At 35.7% G+C, this 26,866-nt stretch overlaps 1 protein-coding gene across 9 annotated transcripts in view; it reads right to left on the reverse strand.

Moving 5' to 3' along the window:
- Nucleotides 1-26,866, reverse strand: part of ANKS1B (ankyrin repeat and sterile alpha motif domain containing 1B) — a 1,065,991-nt gene that overhangs the window by 869,050 nt on the left and 170,075 nt on the right. For all 9 annotated transcript variants that reach the window (XM_042992986.1, XM_042992985.1, XM_042992982.1 and 6 more), the window contains exons 4-6: nt 21,354-21,650; nt 5,811-5,886; nt 3,579-3,680 (exon numbers count right to left, since the gene is read on the reverse strand). In XM_042992986.1, the coding sequence (XP_042848920.1) occupies nt 3,579-3,680; nt 5,811-5,886; nt 21,354-21,650 (475 nt within the window). The remainder of the gene's footprint in view (nt 1-3,578; nt 3,681-5,810; nt 5,887-21,353; nt 21,651-26,866) is intronic.

A 26,866-nucleotide genomic window follows, 5' to 3' on the forward strand; every position in this document is an offset into this window, starting at 1 on the left:
AAGTGGGGGATCAAGGAGAAGGATTTTAATTTGGCCATGTTCATACAGCTAATAAGAGGCACAGCCAGATAAACATGGGACAAGAAAACATCTCACTCTAAGCATCTGAATGCAGGAATAAATGTCAATGAATATTCAGCCCCAATATCATGGAGAAAACAGAAAGCATGTGGAGCAGGATTAACCAGAAAGTAGGTGCCCCATCCAAAGTTCGACAGTAAAGTAAAATAAAAGCCTGCATTTTTTGAGAAACCAACAAAACTCTGAAGTTTTAGCTGAAACCCTACATTTGTAAATGTTGAAAGCCAATTCAATTTTTATGGAAACACAGGGTGGCCAAAAATATTTAATCTAAACAAAATCAATCTGCTATCTGCCAAAAGCATTCAGCTCACAGTGGCTAGTTTGTAGTCTCCATCTAAAGGATTAAATCAACTGATCTCTCCCCATAGGAATCTTTTACTTACACTGTACTCAGAAGGAATCTTTTTCTTAAAAACTAGTTAAGAAAGTTTGTTCTTAGCAGCACTATCAACAATAGCCAAAGTATGGAAAGATCCCAAATGTCCATCGATGGATGAACGGATAAAGAAAATGTGGTATATATATACAATGCAGTATTACTCAGCAATCAAAAAGAATGAAATCTTGCCATTTGCAACTACATGGATGGAACTGGAGGGTATTATGCTAAGTGAAATTAGTCACTCAGAGAAAGACAAAAATCATATCACTTCACTCATATGAGGACTTTAAGAGACAAAACAGATGAACATAAGGGAAGGGAAACAAAAATAATATAAAAACAGGGAGGGGGACAAAACAGAAGAGACTCATAAATATGGAGAACAAACTGAGGGTTGCTGAAGGGGTTGTGGGAGGGGGGATGGGCTAAATGGGTAAGGGGCATTAAGGAATCTACTCCTGAAATCATTGCTTCACTACATGCTAACTAATTTGGATGTAAATTTTAAAAAATAAAAAATAAAGTTAAAAAAAAGACAAAAGAAAAAAAAAAAGTTTGATCTCATTCCAAACAATTGTGTCTTCATACTATCCAAACAGTTTCTACCTAAGGGCATTTCTACTAGGAAAATTCTACTAGGAAAAGAAAGAAACCTATGGAATTCCATCCTTAAATTTTTTGACCAAATGCAGTAATTATGTAAAGTGAATTCCTCCTCCAGGACACAAATAGTAATTTTATGTACTCTAAATTGGCTTTAGTGAAATAAGAATTTTTCATAAAACTTAAAATGTACCACTGGTGTGACCCAGGAATGCAAAGAATATAGATAATACATTTACATTCTAAAACCCACCAATAATTTTAAAAATTCAAAGATGTCCCATATACCCTATCACAAGTTGGCATACGTAATGAATCTTGACCACTTAAGAGAACACAGATAGTTAACTCCTATGTAATAACACTTTCATTTAAGTTAAATCAATGCAGTAAATGTCTAGAATTATGTCATACCCTCTTTTTAGTGGACATTTATTTTGCTTTTCCCAAAAGACATAATATTCACAAGCCTCAGTTTTTTTTTTAAATTTAGATACAAAAGTTCAATATGAAATATGAAGCACCTAGAAGGGGAAGAAAAAATGTTATGTACCATTTTTTTCTTTTTTTTAGCTTTCATTCAATCTGATTTGAATTAATATGAAGAGCTACTCATGTATTTTGATTTATCTCTATAAGCACTTGACTTGTAATTAAGTTATTTATTAACGAGAAAATTGCAGGGGACTTCCTTTCCCTGACAGGTTTTGAAGATAGAGAAGACAGCATGAATGACCTCCTGTAGCACATTTTTTTTTACCCCTCTTGGCTTTTGTTGACTCCTGTATCTATGTATCACCTGCCTGACTTGGTTTTAATTCATTTATCTCTCATAGGATAAAGCTGTTCTTCAGCTTCCCAACTGACATCCAAGGAAACAATCCCAGCTTCCTCCCCTATTAACACTTGCCACCAATCTGTAACAATCAGGGGATAATCACCACTGAGCAGTGTAGAAGCTAACTGGAAAGGGTAGAACAAATGTCTGTTTTTTGTTTTTTTGGTTTTTGTTTGTTTTGTTATTTTGTTGTTGTATTTTTTAAGTAGGCTTAGCGCTAGGCATAGAGCCCAACGCAGGGCTCCAACTGACACAGCCCAACTGACAACCCTAAGCTCAAGACCTAAGCTGAGATCAAGAGTCAGATGCTTAACGGATTGAGCCACTCAGGTGCCCCAATGTCTGGGTTTTTAAGGGAACATACGACATGTCAGGCCTAATCATAAAGCAAAAATGGAAAGTATTTATTTACGCATTTATGTATTTATTATTTTTGTTAATTTACATCAAGTTAGTTAGCATATAGCGCAACAATGACTTCAGGAGTAGAATCCAGTGATTCATCCCCTACATAGAATACCCAGTGCTCATCTCAACAAGTGTCCTTCTTAATGCCCCTTGCCCATTTAGCCCATCCCCCCACCCAAAACCCCTTCAGCAACCCTTAGTTTGTTCTCTATATTGAAGAATCTCTTATGGTTTGTCCCCCTCCCTGTTTTATATTATTTTTGCTTCCCTTCCCTATGTTCATCTGTTTTATATCTTAAATTCAACATATGAGCGAAGTCATATGATATTTGTCTTTCTCTAATTTCGCTTAGCTTAATACACTCTAGTTCCATCCATGTTGCAAATGGCAAGATTTCATTCTTTTTGATTGCCAAGTAACGCTCCATTGGGTGTGTGTGTGTGTGTGTGTATATGTATATAATCATATCTTCTTTATCCACTCATTTGTTGAGCCCAAATGTCCCAAAAGGGAAAGTATTTAAATCTAAATCCCATTAAAAGTCTTAGATCAAGTAAGGAAGTATATAATCCTACAATGAAAAAGTAGTACCTACATGGTTGTCAAACCTTCAGGACACCTAATGCTGCACTAACTATACAGTTACTTAATGACCTTTATCAAAAACAAAGCCTGGCAAGACCAAATCATCTTGTACTCCTGGATTAGGGAGGAAACAATCTGTATTCTTCCAGTTAAGTACAATTTTTGTTGTTAACCCAATATTTATGTACTAGTTCTACCACCTAGAATAGGTTATATATCAGCCTCTTGGGGCTTTAGTTCCCCTCATGTGCAAAAAGGAGAATAATGATATCAGACTTACCTATCTCACAAAGTTATAGAAAACAGGCAAAATAATAAAAAAAAAACCTGTAAATTCTTAAAGCATTATTCAAGTGTAAGATAATACTTAATCATAATCACTCTATAGGCTTATTATCTTCAAGTTCATAACTACATATTTGCTATATGGATTAAAAAAACCCTTTTAATAGCAAATGAGTGAAAAACCACTTTAGCTTTTCTTAAAATACTGATTAGTTTAAAACAGAAATAAAACATTAAGAAGTATTATTATTTAGTTTAAGGGTTACCAGAAAAAAATGTAAATAAGTTCACTCAAAGGTAAACATTAACTCAAAAACTCAAGAGAAAACTATGGTAGATTTAATTTAATCTTAACTTTAAGGCAAACTCATCCATCATTCAATACTGTTTACCTTGTAAGAGTGTTGCAATCTGGAGAGATTTCTGAGATGGATGTTCTTTCAGAATGTCTAAGACAGTTCTACCTAAGCTATCCTTTATGTTGGCATCAATTCCTGAAAGAAAAAGAAAAATCCACTAGATGTACACCACTGAAGTGTCATCAGAAGATACTGTCAACATACAACTGTTCTAGTATCAAACATATACAGATCAAGCACTGAAAGTGATTTTTAGAAAAAATTAAAACCCTAGACACACACACACACGATTTTAGTAAGAAAGAAGGTGGAGGGGCGCCTGGGTGGCTCAGTCCGTTAAGCGTCTGACTTTGGCTCAAGTCATGATGTCACAGATCGTGGGTTCGAGCCCTGCGTCAGGCTGTGCTGACAGTTCAGAGCCTAGAGCCTGCTGGATTCTGTCTCCCTCTCTCTCTGCCCCTCCCCTGCTCATTTTCTGTCGCTCTCTGTCTCTCAAAAATAGATAAATGGTAAAAACATTAAAAAAAAAAAGAAAGAAATAAGGTGGAGGTCTAATGCTACCAAAGAGAAGGAACACTCTTGACAATGAATTAAGTCTTAAAGGGCACTGACCCAATCATTAAGATTGGTGTGTGTTTGTTTGTTTTTTAATTATTTTGAGAGACAGAGAGAGTAAAATGCAAGCAGGGGAGGGGCAGAGAGAAAGAGAGAGAGAGAACCCAGGCAGGCTCCCGCACTACACTGTCAGCACAGAGCCCGACATGGGGCTCACAAACCATGAAATCATGACGACCTGAGCTTAAATCAAGTGTCACTTAACCAAATGAGGCACCCAGGCGCCCCAGACTGTTTTTTAGAATTATAACCAGTTTGGATTATAGCTATTTAAATGATACACTATCAAGCTGAAAAATATTATTGATTTAGAACATGAATTCCTAAAGTATAATGGTCCTGTGATATATATATTCTATGTAATTTGGTAAAAACATTTTAAATAATGAAGTATCATGTGCATAATATAACAACAGTCTTAGAATACTTAAGTATTCACAAAAGTTGAAAAAGCATGATTATTTTGAACTATTGTCCAAATACTATTTGTCCAGCTACAAAGTCAAATATCTCATATTTATTTATGTAAGATTATACTCAATGCAAACAACATTCAATCATCTACCTGGTGAGCAAACTTCTTGTTTTGTAATTAAAACACCTTTGGAATTATTTTAATTCTAAAAATATTTATTGTACTGAAGAACTTATTTTCATGTAACAAATAACTTTCACTGATCCCCAAAAAAGTTTATAAACTTTCTAAACATCTAACTGCAAACAAAGCCAGTTTTCAGAATCCGGCCTCAAATGTTAGGTCATCATAATAAGATTATTAAGTATTTGCTTAAATTTGTGTAGAAACGTGTGACCAGCACATATGTAATTGGTTGCTTATAACACATTTATTATATTACCGTGTTACATGTCCAAATTAAATGTACATGAAATTTTCACTCAGTATAACTACAACCAAAATGCCACAGTCAGCTAATGTTTTCCATTTTTTTACAGCAGAAAATAAATACATTAAATGTAGTCTGTAGCACAAAAAACTCACATCAATAGTTTCCAAGTATGAATTTGTACCCATGCTTTTTGATCCTAAAAAAATCCAACCTCAGTTCCAATTTTACTTCATTTTATTCATAATATACATATGAAGACAAATAAGCCTCTTTGTTATTCCTTCAAAGCATTCCCTCTAAAACATTCCCTTTAAATCATTGCAGCTTACAAACAATAGCTACTCAGTTGATGAAATAACAAGGTAAATATGCCTTAAAGATAGGGAACACTATTAATCACAGTTCCCAATATAATAATCTAGGGAAATATTATGTTTTCGATAAACCGAGCAATTGTCATGATTTCATAAGGATCAGTTCCTCTCTCTTGTGGAAGGCAGAGAATTCTTTTTCCTTTTGGTAATTTCTCTAGTATATTTCAATGTGATTTCAATGTATACAATTGTAATTTCTAAAAGCTTTTTACTGACAAGTCTATTGAGTAAAGGGAGGTGCACGTTTATATCAATTTTATCTAAACATTGAGGCTCAATTCTATGTGATATGAATATGCACTTGCAATGTGGAGTAAAGGTAAAAAGTAAGGGTGATTATGAAAGAACTGTGCCATTTCCCTTTGTCTACTCCTGAAATAGAAATTGTATTTGGCAGAAAAAGCTCCATGGAGAATCACAATAGTTACCTGTTTCTAACAGAACTCTCACAACATCCACCTTTCCAAATAAAGCTGCTTCATGAAGTGCACTCCCCTTTTCTGTCTGGAAAAAAAAAAGAAGAAGAAGAGGAAGAAAAGTAAAAAGAAAAAGGAAAAAGAGAAAGAAGCACAGTTGTATTAGGAATGCTTACAAGTTAAAAAAAATCCTGTGACTTTATGTATTTGTACATATTCTCTGTAATCTAAGCACACCCTGACAGAAAGGTACTATGGAATAAAAGAAGAAATTCTAAGAACAAAATCTAATGCAGGTCCTCCTGCATACATGTATGTGTGTTAAATTGAATAATGTCATTATGTCAACTCTGTCTCCTTGTACTAAAACTGATCTCTACTGTGGGATTCTAATCTCAGTTCAAAGTAAAAATATCATTATAAAATAATATATAATGTAAAAGCTTTGTTAATCAATAAAATCCTATTGCATAATTAACCCACTCTAAAATGATTTACAAATGCATTACTAAGGAGACTGAGAATCAATGTGATCTAAATTTATCTTCAAAAAAAAGCATGACTGCAATGTATCTGAATTATAGTTTGACTGTCATGATATGTACAGACAATAATAAAAAATGGAAATAAAAATAATTTATAAATACTTTCTAAAACTGTACAAAAGGAAAAATAAACTATGGAAATGTATTCAGCTCCTTAAGAAATAATCTCAATATGGGATACAAATACATTATTTTTTGATTCTCTGAAAAATACCCTTTGAAATAATCTAATTCTTTTCACTCTTATTGTGTTTCCCAAGCAATTTTCTGATTACTAATTTTATTTCCTTCCACTCTTAAAAAAATTTGGACTTTATGTTAGAAAAACTCTCCCTGGAATAGCATACCTTAAATATTCTGAAAAACTAAACTACATTTTAAATACAGGGAAGAAAAGGAAAAATAACGGAATTCCTCAGAGCCTGGGGAAGGGAAGTGGGGACAGAAACTATGAACCCAGGGCTTTAGTACTGGAGCAGGAAACTGTTCCAGGGAAACTGCCAATCCATGGCAGACTAGTGCCTGGGCTTTAACCAGCTACTCAAGGTGCGAGAGGGCAGGAGACAAAGAAGCCCAAGAAAGCTGAGAGATAGATCAAGGGCTCCTGCAAAAATCTAAAACCTCTGGAGGGCACATTGCTGGTTCAATGGTAGAGCATGCAACTCTTTATCTTGAGGTCATGAGTTCCAGCCTCATGTTGGGCACAGATTACTTTAAAAAAATAAAACCTAAAATCTGTAAAGGACAACATCCTTAGTTAAAAAAAATAATAAATGTGTTGCACAGAGGGAGAAATTAAAAATTCCTATCTAGATCATAGTTCTAAGTGGAGTACAGTAGTAGCAAAAATAACACCCTCCCCCTAAGAATTTCTAACCATAGTTCTGCCCTCACATGGTCTTGGGATCAAAATTACACAATCTCTGTGCTCCCCTAACCCTCCAATCCTGAGTGAAAAATGTAGAATTAAGTGATCCTGGGTTTGTAGTACCAAGGCAAATATAAATGCTTATTAGCAGAAACAGATACAAATCCATTGTGAAAATAATACACTTTAAACTCAGGCCTCTGAGAGTTCCAACAGATCAAGTCTAAGAAACACAAATTCAAAATCAGAAATCACTGAACATTAAAGAAAACAAGCCATGAGCAAGAATAAAAGAATAAAACCTATAAAAACTTCACATGTTATGTGATGGTCAGCTACAGAATATGAAAAATATATATGATCCATGAAAAGAAGATATCAAATATAACTAAAGAACAAGAGGAGTATTAAAACTGGCCAGATCTGAAATGAACTAAATAGCACTTCTAAAAATGGAAAACATAATATTTTAAATAGAAAGGTTTAATAACAGATAAGATACAGCTGGGAAAAAAAGTACTGAACTGGATGGTGGATTTCTTTTTTAAGTACATAATGCAATTCAAAGAAACATGAGACGGAAAATGTAAAACACTGAATAGAGTACGACTCAGTTCTAGAAGAAGAGGACAGGAATAAGTAATTCAAAGACTAAAGACTTTCCAGAATTAATGAGATACTAATATTCAATTCTGGGAATACCAAACAAGGTTAAGTGATAAGAATACATTGTGAATATATTACAGCAAACTACAGAACACCTAAGATAATGAGAATACCTTAAAAACATCCTAAGAGAAAAAACTGTCTAAAAATAAAAATTAGATCAACAGCTGTCTTCTCCACAAAAACAATAAAACCAGAAGAAAGTATAATATCTTCATGTGTCAAGAGAAAATAACTACCAATCTAGCATTCTATAGCCAGCCAAACTATCTTCAAAGAATGAGAGCAAAATAAAGACATTTTCAAACAGTGATTACTACAGATCCTTAAAAAGAGAATTTCTATGAATTTAATTCAGAAGGACTAGAGGTCCAAGAAGTAATGTTGAATAGAGAATGATTAAGAGAAGGCTAAGTCTAATATTTAAAAATATAACACTAGGAGCACCTGGGTGGCTCAGTCAGTTAAGTGGCTGACTCTGGCTCAGGTCACAATCTCACCACTTGTGGGTTCAAGCCCCACTTCAGTTTCTGTGCTGACAGCTCAGAGCCTGGAGCCTGCTTCAGATTCTGTGTCTCCCTCTCTCTCTACCCTCCCCAACTCACACCATGTCTCTCTCTGTTTTTCAAAAATAAAATGTTAAAAAAAATTTTTAAGAAAATAAAAATATAACAATAATGTCTACTTTTTTTGTACTAATTTGGTTTCCTAGATACTCTGATACAGTAGAGTGGGCACTGTAGGCACTGAAATGGACTATTCTAGGAAATGAAATTATGTAAACTTCACTATAAATAAACAATTCTTCAGGAGGAAGCAGATGTAAAAGACCTGGGTTCCAGTGACAGTTTAGCTTTCAGTTGCTATATAACTTTAGGAAAATCACTTAATATCTCTGAAAATTCATATAGCTTGTAAATAAAGAAAGTATTAAAAACTAGATAGGGTTATTGGGAATGCTAAACAAGATAAACAACAAATAAGACTTAAAAAGCATTTTATTTACTTATAAAATAATGAGTATTATTGTTGTTAAAAATGCAATTAGAAAACTTTTTAAAAGTCTCAATATTTTAATATTTTAAAATTATACATAAATATATATATACATAAATATATATATATATACACATATATATATATATAGTGTGTGTATGTGTGCATAGATAGATAATCTCCTTTACATTATTCCAAGAAAAAAAGGTTATGTTAAATAGAACTAGTATTTTTATACAATGGATAAGGAGACCCTGACTCCTTGAATAAAACTAGAAAAGGTTAGCAGATGATAAACATATTTTTAGCATGAAAAAAAATTAATCAATTTTTCCAAATCGAAGGTTATTAGCTTCTTTGTAATTAGTAAGAGAACATGAGAACTGTCAAAATGGAATGGGTTGTCCTCATAAATTTAAGGTAAACAGTGATATCAGGAACCATTTCCTGGTATCACATTTAATCATAAACAGTATGAAATTTAAATATGTCACATCTATGAACTTTTCCTTATCAAAATACAGGTTAATTACAGAATATTCTCCAGTTTACCACACCCTACCTTGAGTCTGCGTCTATCACCCTCATTCAAATTAGTACCATTCTCAGTGCTCTATTCCAAATCTATAATCCATAACTCGCCAAATCTTGAAAAACTGTATTTTCATGAAATAATATTTAGTCCAAAACATGTGCTAAGCAAGTGGAATACAAAGAAATAACAAAGAAATAGCACCGAAATAGATGAACCCAAATCCTCTCAACCCCAGGATTTTGGTACTGCTTTTCTCATGGATTATATTTCTCCATTTTTTTAATTAATCATTTAAAATAAGCATAATTTCCAGGGCTCTTGGGTGGCTCAGTTGATTGAGCGTCTGACTCTTGACTTCAGGTTGGGTCATGGTCCCAGGGTTGTGAGATTAACCCCACGTCGGCTCTGCGCTAAGTGTGGAGCCTGCTTGAGATTCTCTCTCTCTCTTCGACTGAGCCTCTCCCCTCCTTGCATGCATTCTCTTTCTCTCTCAAAAAATAAAATAAGATAATGAAATTAAATAAAGCGAAATAAAATAAAATATAATTTCCAAGATAGATAAAACAGATAGTTATGTGGTTGATAATACAGTAACACTTAAAAATTTATCCAGTAATGAGCTATGAAGCACTCATATCTCAGCACTGCTAAAGAAAAATCCCTCTGAACACAAGTTATAATGAAAACAGCTAAGACAGAAAATAAAATGATATACATAGTAATGTCAATAGTTGAATTGCTGATGAAGGCAAAAGAAATTAGCTTATTGATTTGAAATGTCTATTAAGGCCAAATCTCAGTAGCACCAAAGCTGAAAAAACAAGATAAGGGATAGGAAAGGGTGAAACCATGTTTTAAGTCCAGAGTTTTTCTTTCCTTTTTGTTTTTAGCCCTATGTATTCCTGTGGCTTCTGTGGGAAGTTCAATCACACATATAAAGAGATCTTTGTTATATTTTATACAGAATTTCAAGGTGTTTTAAAATGGTTTCTTGGGTTATGTATTCCACCAGACTGCCAAAACAGCAGATAGAAAAGAGATGTAGAGATGTCAGAGCTTGTCTGCACTGGTTCCCCCTTCTGAATTCAACACTCTAACATAGTCCTCCTGAGCTTACAAAAGAGAGTGACCAGATAAAGGAAGACCAGTTCTTTATTAAAGGAGAAAACAGAACAAAGATGACAAGTTATAAAGACTGTGTGATGATCAGCAGATAAAATAGCACAGGTACCAGTGGAGATGAAAACTATGAGAAGCAAGACCCATAACTATTGTAAGAAATAAGAACCTGTGAATAAAGATAACTTCAACGGAGATAACGAAAAGCCAACTAGAATGGCATTTAACTCGGCAGTAACAACCACAGGCACACTGGCTAGTACCAATTAGCCCTATGGGCATCTCTTAGGATAAAAGAATTTAAAAGATAAGAACATCTTAGCCTTTATAAATACAGTAAAACCTTGGATTGCAAGTAACTTGTTCTGTGAACATTCCACAAGACAAGCAACCATTTCTAATAATTTTTAATTTAACAAACGATGTCTTGTAATACAAGTAATAAGTGATGCCAAATGGCATATGATCACAACTGAGCCAAAAGTTCTTCTCTCTGTCTTGCTGCAGACTCTGGGTGATCATCTCCCAAGCTCAGATGCTTGGTCTCAGGCCATGATGTTTGGCAGAAATCAATGATTTTTCAGAACGTTGGAAGATGCCCACAACTAGCACTAGTGTATTTTTTGTCACTTCAAAGCACTGACGGACAGTCCTCCCCTTTTCCATACAAGAATAAGTTTAAGAATGCTCTGCTTCATTCTAGGTCAGGCTGCCTACAGACATAGACCCTTTCCTCTGTTGCCTTATTGCCAGTTACATTAAATACAGTGTATGACAAGTTTATTAACACTGTACTGTAGTCACCATCCAAGGGAGCATATACAATGGCCATGCAGAAAAAGGTTGAAAAGACAGGCAGTAAGAAGGAGATGATTACAGTGGAAGTGAAGACGGAAGTCATCGAGAAGTATAAATGAGGTATGTGAATGGCTGAAATTGCAAGATTTTATAAGTCTACATCTGCATCTCATCTGCAGAGCAGGAGGAAAAAAAGGTGGAGCAATCCCACACTTCAAATGAGATTAGGGACATGTGTGAAACGTGGGAAACAATGCAAAATTTTGTAGGAAAGCACCACCCAAATAAGGCTGTAGCAATGAGAGTGATGAATCTATTTCACAACAGTGCAATTCACATTTCTGCGAAATCCTCAAAAGGAAGCAAAAGCAAGTGTCACTGGATAAGTTCCCTGTTAAAGTTGCATGAAACTAAAGTTGCATGGCTTATTTCACTGAGCCAACAGATAGAAGTGATTCCACTAGTGACAGTGAAAGTCGTCCTACCCAATAACCCTCCTGTCTTGTCTCCCTCACACCAGCCATAAAGGTTTTCAAAGGTAAATGCAGGTTAATTTGGTTATTTTTCTTTATATTTTGTATTTTCTTTATTATTTTGTAATATGTTACAGAACTAATCATTTTCATATGAATATTTCTGGGTTGTGGAACAAATCATCTGAGTTTCCATTATTTCTTATAGGAAAATTTGCTTTGATATACAAGTGCTTTGGATTACAAGCACATTTCCAGAACAAATTATCCTCACAAGCCAAGGTTTTACTACACATGATTTCAGAGGAAGCTGGAAAGAAACTGTTCTTTTGTATCCTGCATTAGCTAGACTATAGCTAGAATACAGTGTTCAACTGTAGGTAATAAACTTTTACAGGAACGTTGACAGATTGAAATTTACCCAGAGAAGAGGGTCCCAAATGACAAAAGACAGAAAAACATCATGTGAAGAATAGCTGAAGATTATAAGAAAGTTCAGATTGAGGAGGGGGGTGGCATAAGAGAAATGTGTCTTCAAATAATTCAGAAATAATGTTCCTCCTATTCAAAGGCAGACTTTTCCTATTTAACGTAAGGTAATTCCAGCCTCTGTCTTTACCTGTCCTTTCTTCTGTTATCCTCCTTACAGCTAATCCTCTACTTTGCTCTTATCTATCACGCCCTGCCACTTCTTGAATTTCATGAAGTATCTTCACCCTTTCTCTTGCATCTTCAATTTCAGTCTCTTCTTTGGATCTTTGCACTCTACATAAAAATACACACTCTTCCACAACCTGGCAATAAAACAGCTAACCAAAGAAATTTCCTGTGAACTGCTATAACTTTGAGTTCCTCTCCCATATCTCACTGTTCTTTACTCCATACCTTTATAGAGTCATCTTCCCTTCTGTAGGCACAATTTCTATTCTGTTACTACTATATTCTCTGGCACATAGTAGGCAATGCCTGGCACAAAGCAGGCACCCCATAAATACATGGTAAATGACTGATTATATGTAACTGTACTATCTTGCACCCCTCTTATAATGCTTCCTTTTTCCAGAAATTCTCTGAGTATTCATTCAACTTCTCTCTATGTATATTCTCTTTCTTATAAACCATCTTGGGCTAGGACCAATTAAGTGGCACATCCTAAGAGAGACATCCCCATGCCTTCATTCAAAACCATAGCAACCAGTGTATTTCCTTTATGGCACTAATACAATTGGTAATTTTCATTTATAGTTTTAGTTCCTGTTTTCTCTACTAATCCTTCAACTCCATGAGGACAGGGAACAAATCGTCTTATTTATGTAGCATAGTGCCTAGTAGCCTGGCCTGAGATTGCTGGTGGGAATATGGTATCCCAATAGGGAAGATGGATTTTCAGTTAAAGGGAAGGAAAAGAAGCTGCTTGAGTGGTGAGTCAGATAGGTCAGGGAAGGCTTCCCTGGTAAGGTAACATTTGACCAGACACCTGAAGAAAGCACAGGTAGAAGTCATGTGGGTTAGTAAAGCAAAGGCCTTGAGGCAGAAGCTTATCTGGTATGTTCCAGCAAGAGCAACAATACCACTAGGGCTAAGCTAAGTGAAAAAATGGCAAAGGATAGTTAGAGGTGGCTTCAAAAAGGCAGTGGAACTAAGTTGTATAAGACACCTGTCAGCCACTGTGAGGAATTTGGCTTCTGCTCCGAGTGAGATGGAAAGCCACTGGAAGTTTTTTGAGCAGTAAAGTGATATAATCTGGTTTAGTTTAATGTCTGCTTTGTTAAAAACAGATTGAAAAGAATCTGTTACGGGCTGAATGTTTGTGTCCACCCCTTACCCCCAAATTCATATGTTGAACCTTTAACCCACAGTGCAACTGTATTTGAAAACAGGGCATTTCTGGAAGTAATTAACATTAAATGAGGTCATAAGGGTAGGAACCTTTCTCACGGGATTTGTGTCCTTATAAGAGTTGGACACACCAGAGCTCTCTCTCGCTCGCTCTCTTTCTGCACAAAAGGCCATTTGAGGACACAACAAGAAGGCAGTCATCTACAAGCCAGGAAGAGAGCTCTCACCAGAAACAGAATTGGCCAGAATTTTAGACTTTCCAGCCTCCAGAACTGAGAAAATAAATATGTGTTGTTTAAGTTGCCCTGTTTTGGGATTTTGTTATGGTTGCCTGAGCAGACTAATATGGAGGCAACAAAAAAAGCAGGGAAACCAGGCAGGAGGCAGGAGATGTACAAGACTTAAGCTATAGTGGTGATAGTAGAGGGCATGAAAAGTAGTGAAATTCTAGATATATTTTGAGCACAAAGCCAATAGGATATTTTGAGGAACTGCGTGTAAAATATGAAAGAAATTCTGTCTGGGGGCCAAACAACTAGCAGGATGGTAATGCCATTTGCTGAAATGGGAAAGACTGGAAGATGGGCAAATCTGGGGAAAAGGAATTATGGAAGCTAGATGCTCAGTTTTGGAAATGTTGCTTGGATGCCCACTAGTCATCCAATAGATATGTTTAGCAGGCAATTATGTACCTAATTTAGAACTCAGGGTAAGGTGCAAGATGAATAAATTTGGTTACTGTCAGACAAAGATGTCAGTCGAAGTCAAGGGATTGGATGAGGTCAACTAGAAAGTAAGTACAGACAGAGAAGAAAAGAGGTCTAAGTACTAAGCCCTGGGACACTCTGATACTTAGAGATCAGGAAGATGAGAGCAGTTAACCATGGAATAGGGATGGAGTAGATTACACTCTTCGCTCCTTGTTTCATATGCCCTTTGTCATATGACTGCAGCACCATCCACTTACATGGCTGAAGTATATTTCCCCACCTCTTGATTTGGCACTTAGCTTTGTGACTTGCTTTAGCCAATGTATGGCATCTACATGATACAAGTAGATACTAAAATGTGCCTTGTTGGTTGAGCTTACTTAGGCCATGTTCTGGCTAGTCAGGAAAAAGGGAATATATACAGGAAAAAGGGAATATATACATAGACCAGGAATATATACATAGACCAGGAAAAAGGGAATTTATACATAGACCAGAGCAAGCTAACTTACACCCTGAAGCAGAGTTTCCCCAGATTACCTGCAAACCTGTGAATGAGAAAAAAAAGGCCATTGCTTACTATTATATACTACTGAGATTTCTGTGTTTATTGAACAGAATATTGTGGCAATGTCAATAGCTAACTATTACAGGGGTTTACAGAGTTACAGGGTAAAGATCTACTGGGAAGAAATTAAACAAAGCCTGGCTGAGGACAGAGAGGTGTGACTTTACAAAAGAGGACAGAAAACAGAAAGGTTTAATCCTTTACCAACTCCTCTGGATAACAGGTGTGTGAGGCCTGACAGATTTATCTAGCTGTAAGGCTAAATGAAAGGCATTCAAGGTCTTAGGCTCTACTTAAAGTAAGACCAAGAAGGAGCAGAGAAGCAAGAGAGAATGGTGACTCAGATGTCAAAAGAAAAAAGCCTTTCAAAGAGGAGGGAGATTTGTCAATGCCAATGATAAATCAAGTAAAATGATGACAAAGAATTGGCTGTTGGATCTAACAATATGGCAGTCATTAGTCACCTTCACCAAAGGGAAAAACATTTAAAGAGTGAGAGAGATGGAGTAGTAGCTTCAAGAGAGAATGGGGGAAAGAAATTTGATATAATGAGTAAAATCAACTCTTTCTAAATATGTTATGAAGGGGATCAGAAAAAGGGAACAAGAACTAGAGGGAAATGTGGGTTCAAGAAAGAGTTGTTTTTTTTTTTTAAGATGGGAAATGTAACATCTTTGTGTCCCTATAAAGATGATGCAATTGAGAGGGGGGGAAATGCATAGTATTTTAAGGGGAGGATCCAGTGCACAAGTAGAGGACTCAGCCTTAGGGACAAACCTAAAAAGTTCATTTAAAGCACCAGGAAGGAAGGCAGATACGCATCCACTGGCAAATGTGGTGGTTCAAATATGTAATAGCTTCTATTTTCTCAGTTAAGTAAAAGCAAAGTCAAGATCACAGAGAAATAACAGGGAGGAAAGAGTTAAAGTTTGGGGAAGAAAGGAAAAATTTTCAATAATTATCTAGGAAAGAAGGAGAGTGAATGGATTATTAAAATGTAATCTATCCATTTAGGCACACATTTCTCCTGCCACTATAAGCACTTAGAGAACAAAAATGGTACCTTACTCAGCTTTATATCTTAACAGCTACTAGTACGGGAACTTGTACTGTTATTAATTTTCTATAATTTTACTTTCATTTCGTTTAATATTAAAATAAAATCCAGTTGACTTAGTATTTTGCTAGTCCTTAACTTTTTAAATTTTAATAAGAGAAGCTTACAAGAAATACAGTTAAAGAACTAGCATAAAAAGAGTCCATAGTCTTTGGAGTTACTACCCACTTACTCAAATCAGGTTTGAAATCCATAAAAATGATTACTAATTTCAAGAGACTCTTGCCAGTTAAAACTCATTTTCTTAATATCTTAATATGACAGATTCTCTTTATTAAGAAATCCTTTAGGATTAAAGGGTTTATACATAAATATAATTTGAGATTCACCTAAGCTGGAATTAAATTGTTTTTCTCACTAGTTCAAATATGTGTTATAATTCAAAACTGCTCAGAGATAAATGAAGCAGAAACCAAAACTTCTACAGAAAATACTAACACAAATTATGCATCTTAAAACATTTGTAATTACAAGGAAAAGACAAGATCTTCCAGAGCCATCTCTAAATTTTAAAGAATTATTCATAATGACTTGAATGTAATTAAAGTCTAATAGTGTATTGCTGTAATTTACCAAATGGGATTATTTTTAATACTGGTAACTTCCAACTTGTTAGATAGAGCAATTTAATGAATATTAAAGTCATTCAAACAGTTCAAGGTTACTGTCTGGTATTCTTCACTCTCAGACAGTGAGATATAAAAAAATACCAACTTCAAATTTGGTATTAAAACATTTTGCAGTGAATCTTATGGGCAAACTTGGTGATAATTCATTTGAATCACATAATAAAATTAAACACTGACCCAAAAAAAGGCAATAAAACAAACAGAAAACATGTTTTCTATGAACAAAGCAATAATAACAAAAAAACATCAACTAAGGCTAACTAAATGCTGAAAGATTCAATTCATCGAAATGTATTTTAGAATATGCTGTCAGCTCTACTTCTAGAAAACCTTCAAGATGAAATCATAGAGTGAGCATCAGGTATCAGCCTTGATGCTTCTGATTAAGTTCATAGTGGTCTAAACATACTGTGCCCCTTTCACCTGATATGTGTAGTAACAAACCCAAATGCTATATGAGCAAAGTAGAAAATCTAAAGGAACGAATCTGGCAATGATGGTAGAGAAAGGTTGGGACCTTAGAAGGTATACAGCCCATCTAAAAGCATTCAAATTCAATATCTTAAAACACTCTTTTGACCACATAAAATGCACATCTGCAAGCTGTTATATCTAAATTCAAAATCCTAAAGACCTTCAAGGTCCTCTTCAAATATCACTCTATCAGTGTCTCTTCAAGTCCTCCATATTACAATCCATAGTTTTTCACTGCTATGTCCTTAGCACTTTGCCCTACTATTTATTTTAATATGTCATGTATAGGAGTTATTCTTGCAAGTTTTTGTGTCCTCCACTAAGTTTTGGGCAGAGATCTTACTTATCTTTAATTCTCCAAAAGCACAAAATACAGTTAAGTAGTATTTAGCATAAGAAAAGATGTACCATATACATATAAAATTGAATCCAGACTCTTTCTCTTCTGGCCATGTCATCTAGTACAAAATATGAAAACATTTTGGCCATGGACATGAAGTGTGTTACTGATCTCAGTCATCGTAAAGTCCTTGGTTATAAAGTACTAGGGGCGCCTGGGTGGCTCGGTTGGTTGAGCGTCCGACTTCGGCTCAGGTCATGATCTCACGGTCCGTGAGTTCGAGCCCCACGTCGGGCTCTGTGCTGACAGCTCAGAGCCTGGAGCCTGTTTCCGATTCTGTGTCTCCCTCTCTCTCTGCCCCTCCCCTGTTCATGCTCTGTCTCTCTCTGTCTCAAAAATAAAAATAAACGTTAAAAAAAAAAATTTAATAAAGTACTCTGAGCCACCAAATTTAAAAGTATTCCAGAAGTGTTATCAAAGCAGTAATTCTAGATTAAAGAAATTCAACATAAAGAAAATAAATATCTAGCTTATCATTAAACATACTTCTAGAGAAAGTATGTTTACATACTTCTAGAGAAAGTATGTTTACATACTTCTAGAGAAAGTATGTTTACAATAGTAAATATGTATCTCATTTCAATACCCTTTTGAGGGGAAAGTTGTTGCTTTTTTTAATATGAAGGCTACAAAAATTCTTGTGCTGATTTTCAAGACTGCTAAAGTAGAATAAATTAAAAAATTAAGAAAACATTTTATAAGGGCACCTGAGTGGCTCAGTCAGTTAAGTATCCGACTTTGGCCCAGGTCATGATCTCACAGTTCATGAGATCGAGTCCTGCATTGGGCTCTCTAATGTCAGCATGGAGGCTGCTTCAGATCCCCTGGCCCCCTCTCTCTCTGCCCCTACCCCCATTCTCAAAAATAAACATCTTTTAAAAAAGGTTTTATAAATATCTAAATAACTAAATAATACAGGTAAAGCTCTCATTAAAAGTCTGTTTTAGGGTGCCAGCCTTAAATGTAGGATTGGAAGGCCTATGATTTTTAAAACTTCAATGAAAAATCCCCCAGAGACACAAGATTCAACCTCTAAACAATTCCTAGGAAAAGTAACCCCACAGTTGTGAACACTAATTCCACTTGGAATGTTACAAAACTGGCTGCATTTGTTCCCTCTGGGTATTCACACCCCTTTTACAATTCACACCCTCTTGTAATTGAGAGGTACAATCTCTTTTCCCAACCCTTGAATCTCAGCTGCCTTTGTGAACTGTTGGCCAATCAAACACTGCAGAAAAGACAGTAAGTATGCTTGCTCCCAGTCTAGACCTCAAGAGACCTTGTATACTCCTGTTCCCTCCCTCCTCCCTTCTCTCATATGTACACATGCATGCACATAGAACCATATTACTGTTATGTTCCCTGTCATGAACAAGCTCAAGGCAGCCTGCTGGATCATGAAAGACACAAGGCAGCCTCACTATTACCCCAGGCAACATCCTATAACAGAGCTACTCAAATGACCTATAATTGACCCCAGACACATGAGAGAACCCAGCCAAAACAGAGCTACCTACCAAGGCTCAGACTAAATCACCAACCACAGAATTATGAGCTAAATGAATAGTTATTATGTTAAGCCATTAAGTTTCAAGAGACTTTGTTATACAGCAATAGCATACTAATACACAGGGGAAGAAGACACAATCTGACAGGAACCAAAAGGGTCTCTGGAAGATAAAAATGCTGCCACTGACTTGGGAGACAAAAAAAAAAAAAAAAAAAAAAAAAAAAAAAAAAAACAGTAGTAAAATGAAAAAATGGCTAAAGAAAAAAGAAGCTAACCTTGGAATTGGAGTTAACTTGAAACAGATAATAAAAGTAGGTTGCCCTTAAAAAAAAAAAAAGTAGGTTGCTCTTTCCTTGTGGAGAAATAAAACCTATCCAAATGTTACCCACGCTTCAAAGCTCAAATCACAACTCTCCAATAAAATTCTTTCTGATTGCCCTAGGCAGAGTGATCACTCCTTCATTAATCATGTATAGACAGCACACTACTGAGGCCTGGAATTTAATCAGTAAATATAAATTCATATTCTAGGTTTATCAGCTATACATCCTTAGGCAAGCTTCTTAAGTCTTTGAATCTGACTCCTCATCTCTTAACTGTTACTTAATAGTTCTCAATCTCACAGGGGGGCTGTGAAAAAAGGGATTCTAAATGTGCCAACATATTAAACACAACATACATACTCAAAAATGTTAAATTGAATTTTGAGTGATTCATTCATTCATTCACTCAACTTTGACTGTATTCCTAGTGTGTGTCGGGCTATGTGCTAGACACTGGGGAAAAAAGGAAACAATTACTAATGATACCACACACAACTGCCTTCTAGTAATAATTTTTCACTCCTATAGCCCTAAAATTAGAATGAGGTTAGAAATTACTCCTTATAAGAAAGCAGGAAAAGACCTCTCTGACCTCAGCCGTAGCAATCTCTTACTCGGCACATCCCCAAAGGCAAGGGAATTAAAAGCAAAAGTGAATTACTGGGACCTTATGAAGATAAAAAGCTTCTGCACAGCAAAGGAAACAACCAACAAAACTAAAAGGCAACCAACGGAATGGGAAAAGATATTTGCAAATGACACATCGGACAAAGGGCTAGTATCCAAAATCTATAAAGAGCTCATCAAACTCCACACCCGAAAAACAAATAACCCAGTGAAGAAATGGGCAGAAAACATGAATAGACACTTCTCTAAAGAAGACATCCGGATGGCCAACAGGCACATGAAAAGATGTTCAACGTCGCTCCTTATCAGGGAAATACAAATCAAAACCACACTCAGATACCACCTCACGCCAGTCAGAGTGGCCAAAATGAAGAAATCAGGAGACTATAGATGCTGGAGAGGATGTGGAGAAACAGGAACCCTCTTGCACTGTTGGTGGGAATGCAAATTGGTGCAGCCGCTCTGGAAAGCAGTGTGGAGGTTCCTCAAAAAATTAAAAATAGACCTACCCTATGACCCAGCAATAGCACTGCTAGGAATTTATCCAAGGGATACAGGAGTACTGATGCATAGGGGCACCTGTACCCCAATGTTTATAGCGGCACTCTCAACAATAGCCAAATTATGGAAAGAGCCTAAATGTCCATCAACTGATGAATGGATAAAGAAATTGTGGTTTATATACACAATGGAATACTACGTGGCAATGAGAAAAAATGAAATATGGCCTTTTGTAGCAACATGGATGGAACTGGAGAGTGTGATGCTAAGTGAAATAAGCCATACAGAGAAAGATAGATACCATATGGTTTCACTCTTATGTGGATCCTGAGAAACATAACAGAAACCCATGGGGGAGGGGAAGGAAAAAAAAAAAAAAAAAAAAAAAAAGAGGTTAGAGTGGGAGAGAGCCAAAGCATTAGAGACTGTTAAAAACTGAGAACAAACTGAGGGTTGATGGGGGGTGGGAGGGAGGGCAGGGTGGGAGGGAGGGCAGGGTGGGTGATGGGTATTGAGGAGGGCACCTTTTGGGATGAGCACTGGGTGTTGTATGGAAACCAATTTGACAGTAAATTTCATATATTAAAAAAAATAAAAATAAAAATAAATAAAAAAATAAAAAATAAATAAATAAAAAAATAAAAAAAAAAAAAAAAAAGAAATTACTCCTTATATCTCTTCATATTTCCAAACAGTATGTGGCACAGTGTACTGAATGTAGTAGTTACAAAAATATTTCTGGACAATTTAATTTTTAAAAATGATAAGATTTGTACATACAACTTTTAACATCTGCATCTCAAAGCAAAGCAAGAGCATCATTACTTTCAATGCAAAGCTAAAAGGAGACTCACTTGACAGCTCACATCCATCCCTGCTTCCAAAAGCACCTGAACAACTGCTTTGTGACCATTCCGAGCAGCAAGGTGTAGTGGCGTGTGCTTTCTAGTGTTGCAGCTCATTAAGTTAGGGTGTGCACTGATGATCATTTTGACCACCCTAAGTCGTCCATAGAGTGCTGCCAGGTCCAAAGGTGTTTCTAGCTTACTGTTCCTGATGGTAGGATCGGTGAGCTCTTCTAGGAGAACAGCAACTACTTCTGAGTGTCCATACTGAGCTGCACAGTGTAGCGCAGTTTCATTTTCATTGTTCTGTTAAGACAAAGATGTAAGATTAGGATTTTCAGAAATTCAGTTATCAAAATCTAAACAGTAATTTAAAACCAAAGATACTTTGAAAATGTAAATTTATGACTTATCTATTTTAATAAGTATGCCTAATAGAATATCTGATAAAAAGGATCTATCATTTATTGCATTAAAAAATCACAATTTTGGGGCGCCTGGGTGGCTCAGTCAGTTAAGCGTCCGACTTCGGCTCAGGTCATGATCTAGTGGTCCGTGAGTTCGAGCCCCGCGTAGGGCTCTGGGCTGATGGCTCAGAGCCTGGAGCCTGCTTCCGATTCTGTGTCTCCCTCTCTCTCTGCCCCTCCCCTGTTCATGCTCTGTCTCTCTCTGTCTCAAAAATAAATAAAATGTTAAAAAAAATTTTTTTTAAAAATCACAATTTTAATCATTTTAAGAGGAAAAGTCAAATTTTTCCCTATATTATATATTTCAATTTTCAAGAGCGATAAATGATTTAGCCATGTTAGTCAGTGGCCCTGCTGGGCCCAGATGGTCAGTGTTATCTGTGGTATGCATCATACTTCCATGACATTTGTTAATGAGAGAGAGTAATAAGAATTATAACATACTTTTAACAGACTGGCTTTCCAAAAGGCACTTGAAATGGTAAATTCTTGATAATGAAAGAGTTACGGAATGATTTCCCAAATTAAGTTTCATTTCATTTTCCATGTAAGTACAAATTATTGCTCCTTTAGCAAAGAGAATGAAGACATACTGGCCCTCAGATTAAACAGCATCATTCTGAAATGTAATTATGGATTGAGAGACAGACTGAGACCCATTGCCAGACAATCTACAAGAAGTATCATAGTATTACATATACACCTAATAAGGTTCCAATGGAAAATCAAGAAGATTTTCCTAGAAGTTTAGCAAGATAAAAAGTGTACCTGGATAGATCTAGAGCATATAATGCTAAGTGAAATAAGACAAAGAAAGACAAACACCATGTGATTTTACTCATATGTGGAATTTAAGAAACAAATGAACAAAGGAGAAAAAAAAAGAAGCAAACCAAAAAACAGACTCTTAACTATAGAGAACAAACAGATGGTTATGAGAGGGGAGCGGGGTAGAGGGATGGGTGAAATAGGTGAAGGGGATTAAGAGTACACTTATCTTGGGGTGCCTGGGTGGCTCAGTGGGTTAAGTGTCCAACCTTTGGTTTTGGCTCAGGTCATGATTTCAAGGCTTCGTGGGTTCAAGCCCAGCATTGGGTTCTGTGCTGGCAGTGCGGAGCCTGCTTAGGATTCTCTCTCTCCCTCTCTCTCTGCCCCTCCCCCATTCATGCTGTCTCTGCCTCTCTCAAAAATAAACTTAAAAAAACTATTTAAAAAAAAAAGAGTACACTTATCTAGATGAGCACTGAGTAATAAATTGAGTTACTGAATCACTATAATGTACACCTGAAACAAATATAACACAGTATATTAACTATGCTGGAATTAAAATTTACTAAACCACTCATAAGGTAGATGGATGTTTTAGTACATTTAGGCAAATGGTGTAGATAGATGGTATATGACTATGTCAGGAGGTAGAAGCGTTAGTCAGGAAAAATGTAAACAAGAAATTTTAATAGCAAAAATGCAATGATCCTGAATGAAGGTTTGAGAAAGGGGCTGCCATCATCAGAGTCATCATCATAACTAACACTATGTACCAGGCACAGTTGCATTCCATAGATGTTTACTCATTTACAAGTTACATTTACGTTTACCTCACTGTGAGATAGATACGAATATTATCATTATTGCCATTTTATATATGAGGAACTGAGGCACTGAGTAGTTAAATAACTTGCCCTCAAATATACAGCCTTTTAGTGTTGGGGCCAGGATCTGAACATAGGTAGCCTAGACCCAAAGTCAGTGCTCTTAAAACCATCTTCCACAATAACAACTATTACTACTGTCATTTGCTGAATGCGTATATACATTGGTTCATTTCTCCTACACCACACTGCCTGCCAAGTATTGTTATATTGTCAAAGAAGAAAGGAAATTAGTGATCTGAAAGCAGAATTTCTATAGATTTTGCTGAAAAGAACCCTGAGTTGTAATAGGAAATAAATACTTAGATATATGCTCTGACCATATGAATAAAAGAGTAAGTAGGGTTCAAACCGGAACAAATCTTAATGTCCCTAAAAGTAACTCAGACTTGCTCTGGCCGATGAATGCAGATAAGCTGAGAATAAAGAGTTGAAAGCAGAGGAAGGATTTGAAAACTTAAAGACAGAGTAGCAAAAAAATTTTTAAATGAGCACTACAAAAGGCTTCTTACTACTTACCTTCCAAATAAAAGTATCAGAAGAGGGCATTTGAAGACCAAAGAATAAGGCCCAGAAAAAAACCTACTCCCTGGAGGCAGTCACCAAAAAGTTAAGATCTGATGGATGGGGAATCCAGCTGGAGGCATTATTTCTTCCATCATTTTGGAGGCAGTCATTCCCGTTCTTAGTTTGAATGTATTGCTACAGTCTACTTCCTCATAGAGACTGACCAGATACAGGTCTACATTCCCTGTTTATCTGGCTAAGTTGTAGAAGCCTGATAAGAAAATCAATTTTACTACTCTACACCATAAAAATATGATCTAGAAATATGCCTTCTGACCAAATAAAATTTGCGCTTGGTTGGAAAGAAATTCAATTTTCAAAACAGCACCTCTTTGAGAAAAAGAAATGGCAATTATGAAATAATCATTCCTCAAAGACCTCTCTACTTTTGCAGAGGCCTTAGCATAGGATATTATAAGTGCAAAATTGAAACTTTGTCTATTAACACCAATTATCATTGTTCAGAAGTAAAAAAAAATTATTTCAACCATGCCAGACTTACTCAGAAGAAAATACTCATAGAATTCATCCATGATCAATACATACTTGTATTGTCACATGAGAAAGACCACAACTGTGTTATCTTTATAAGAGGCATGATTGTATACTTGTATCCATACTAACAAGTGATCTAAAAGAATCTAATTTCAAATAAACAGACTCTGAAGAAGAACTGATTGATAACTGCTAGTAGATCTACAACGAACATTCTTGAACAGTTAATCCCTACTTCTTCTTCTTCTTCTTTTTTTTTTTTTTTTTTTAACCAAATGGGTGTTCTCCAAAACTATAGGACACTTCTAGACAATGGGTGGTAGGAAAAAAACAGCTAACAAAAGCTATTTTCCAAAATATCTTGCTTTGGAAAGTAAAACCAATGGAAACTAACACTAGTTAGGTTTGAATTTTGGTAAATGGCAAGAGAATATACTTATGAGCTAGGCTCTTCGTGTTTTTGCCCTAATGTTAAAGGAAAAAAGGAGGAAAGAGGTAAAAGGGGGGGGAAGAGATGAATATACAGAGAGATATAAATTGTAAACATGCATGACATCAGAAAAAAGGAAATAATAAATCAGCTGACAAAAGATGGGAAGGATGTATCAATTATCAAAATGATAATCGGGGCAAGGTCTACTTTGTTTTCAAAATTATGTTGCCCTAAACTGACCACTAATTTTAGAGCAGTATAAAATGGAGACCTAGGTTGAAGTGCTAATAACCCACACTTACAAGCAATAGTAAACCACTCAATCTCTCTGAACCTATCTTATCTGTAAAATTAGAATATTATCCTCTCTATAAACCTTAGGAAAATGCTTTGTAAACTTTAAATATCAATATATAAGACAGAGTTATTTTTAAAGAAAGGTGTATTAGAAACCAAAGACTACTTTCAGAAATCAGAATGAAGCCCTGACAATTACACATAATTTACTATAATAATACGGAGTATTATTGGTTAAGAGCTTGAGCTTTGCATCGGAAAAACCTGCCTTCTCTTGGGGTGCTTAGGTGGCTCTGTGGGTCAAGCTCCGACTTCAGTTCAAGTCATGATCTCACAGCTCTTGAGTCTGAGCCCGCACTGGGCTCTGTGCTGACAGCTCAGAGCCTAGAGCCTCTTCAGATTCTGTGTCCCCACCTCTCTCTGTCCCTCCCCTGCTCATGCTCACTCTCTCTCTCACCCCCCTTCCCCCCCTCTCATTCTCTCTCTCTCTAAAATAAATAAACATTTAAAAAATTATCAAAAAAAAAAAAAACTAATGACAACTGCATTTCTTAGTAGATGTGATATCATGGGCAAGTTATTTAATCTCTCCAAGGTAGCTTCCCACATATAAAATAAGAACAATATTTAATCCCTACTTCATCAGGCTACAGTAGAGCTTAGTAAGATAACATAGATGAAGTACTTTGCACATCACCTGGCATATAGTAAATACTCCATAAGCAACGGATTTACAATGACAATACCAATGTGCTATTGTGGAGGGCTCTGGAATTAGAGTCCAAGTCTGACTGTTAGTAATTCAGTAATGTGTGCCCTTAGATGAGTTATGTAACTTTACTGAGCCTGATTTCTCACCTATAAAATGGGAGTAATAATATCACTTCAGAGGTTGTGAGAATTAACTCAATAACATATTATAGGTGAAAGTGCTTAGCATAACCTGGCTATCTTATGTCTCAATATATGTTAATTACCATTTTTATTCTTTCCCTCTATTGCTTAAATACATAAAGGTTTATAAGTAACTAGTATATTTCTGTCCTATTCAGAGGGGGAAAATAAATAAACCTAAAATGAAAAGTTGCTATGAAAACAGAATTCCCACATCAGAAACTTTTAGGAGAAATGACACTGAATGACAGAAATAGACCAGTGCTAAAGGAGTACCATATAAAAAACAAACAAATATTAAAACAAGGTATTAAAAATCACAAGAAATTTTCAATTTGTTTCCCGTAGAAAACACAAGACAAAACAACTTTCAAATATAAATTAATTCTAAGTGTATTTTTTTATTTTCATGTCATTTAAAAAATATTTTGCTTGTAAAAACTAGCATCCTCTTTTTTAACCTTGGATGGTTTTTGCATCTTATTATTTCAGGTTCACTTTGGGGCATTCAGACAGTTTTAAGAATAACCACCAGATGGCTCATCCCACAAATGATCTTTTCACTTTTGATTTTCTGACAAACATAACAGCATTCCCAAAAATTTCCCTTCAGCATGATATGCTGATAAAGATAGACATATCTCTCATTTTTTAAATATTGAATTTATGAGTATATTTGCATAAAAAATATTCTGCATTCTATAACCTATAAGCATA

Source organism: Panthera tigris, chromosome B4 (genome assembly GCF_018350195.1).
Source record: "Panthera tigris isolate Pti1 chromosome B4, P.tigris_Pti1_mat1.1, whole genome shotgun sequence".
In the NCBI taxonomy this organism is placed as follows: domain Eukaryota; kingdom Metazoa; phylum Chordata; class Mammalia; order Carnivora; family Felidae; genus Panthera; species Panthera tigris.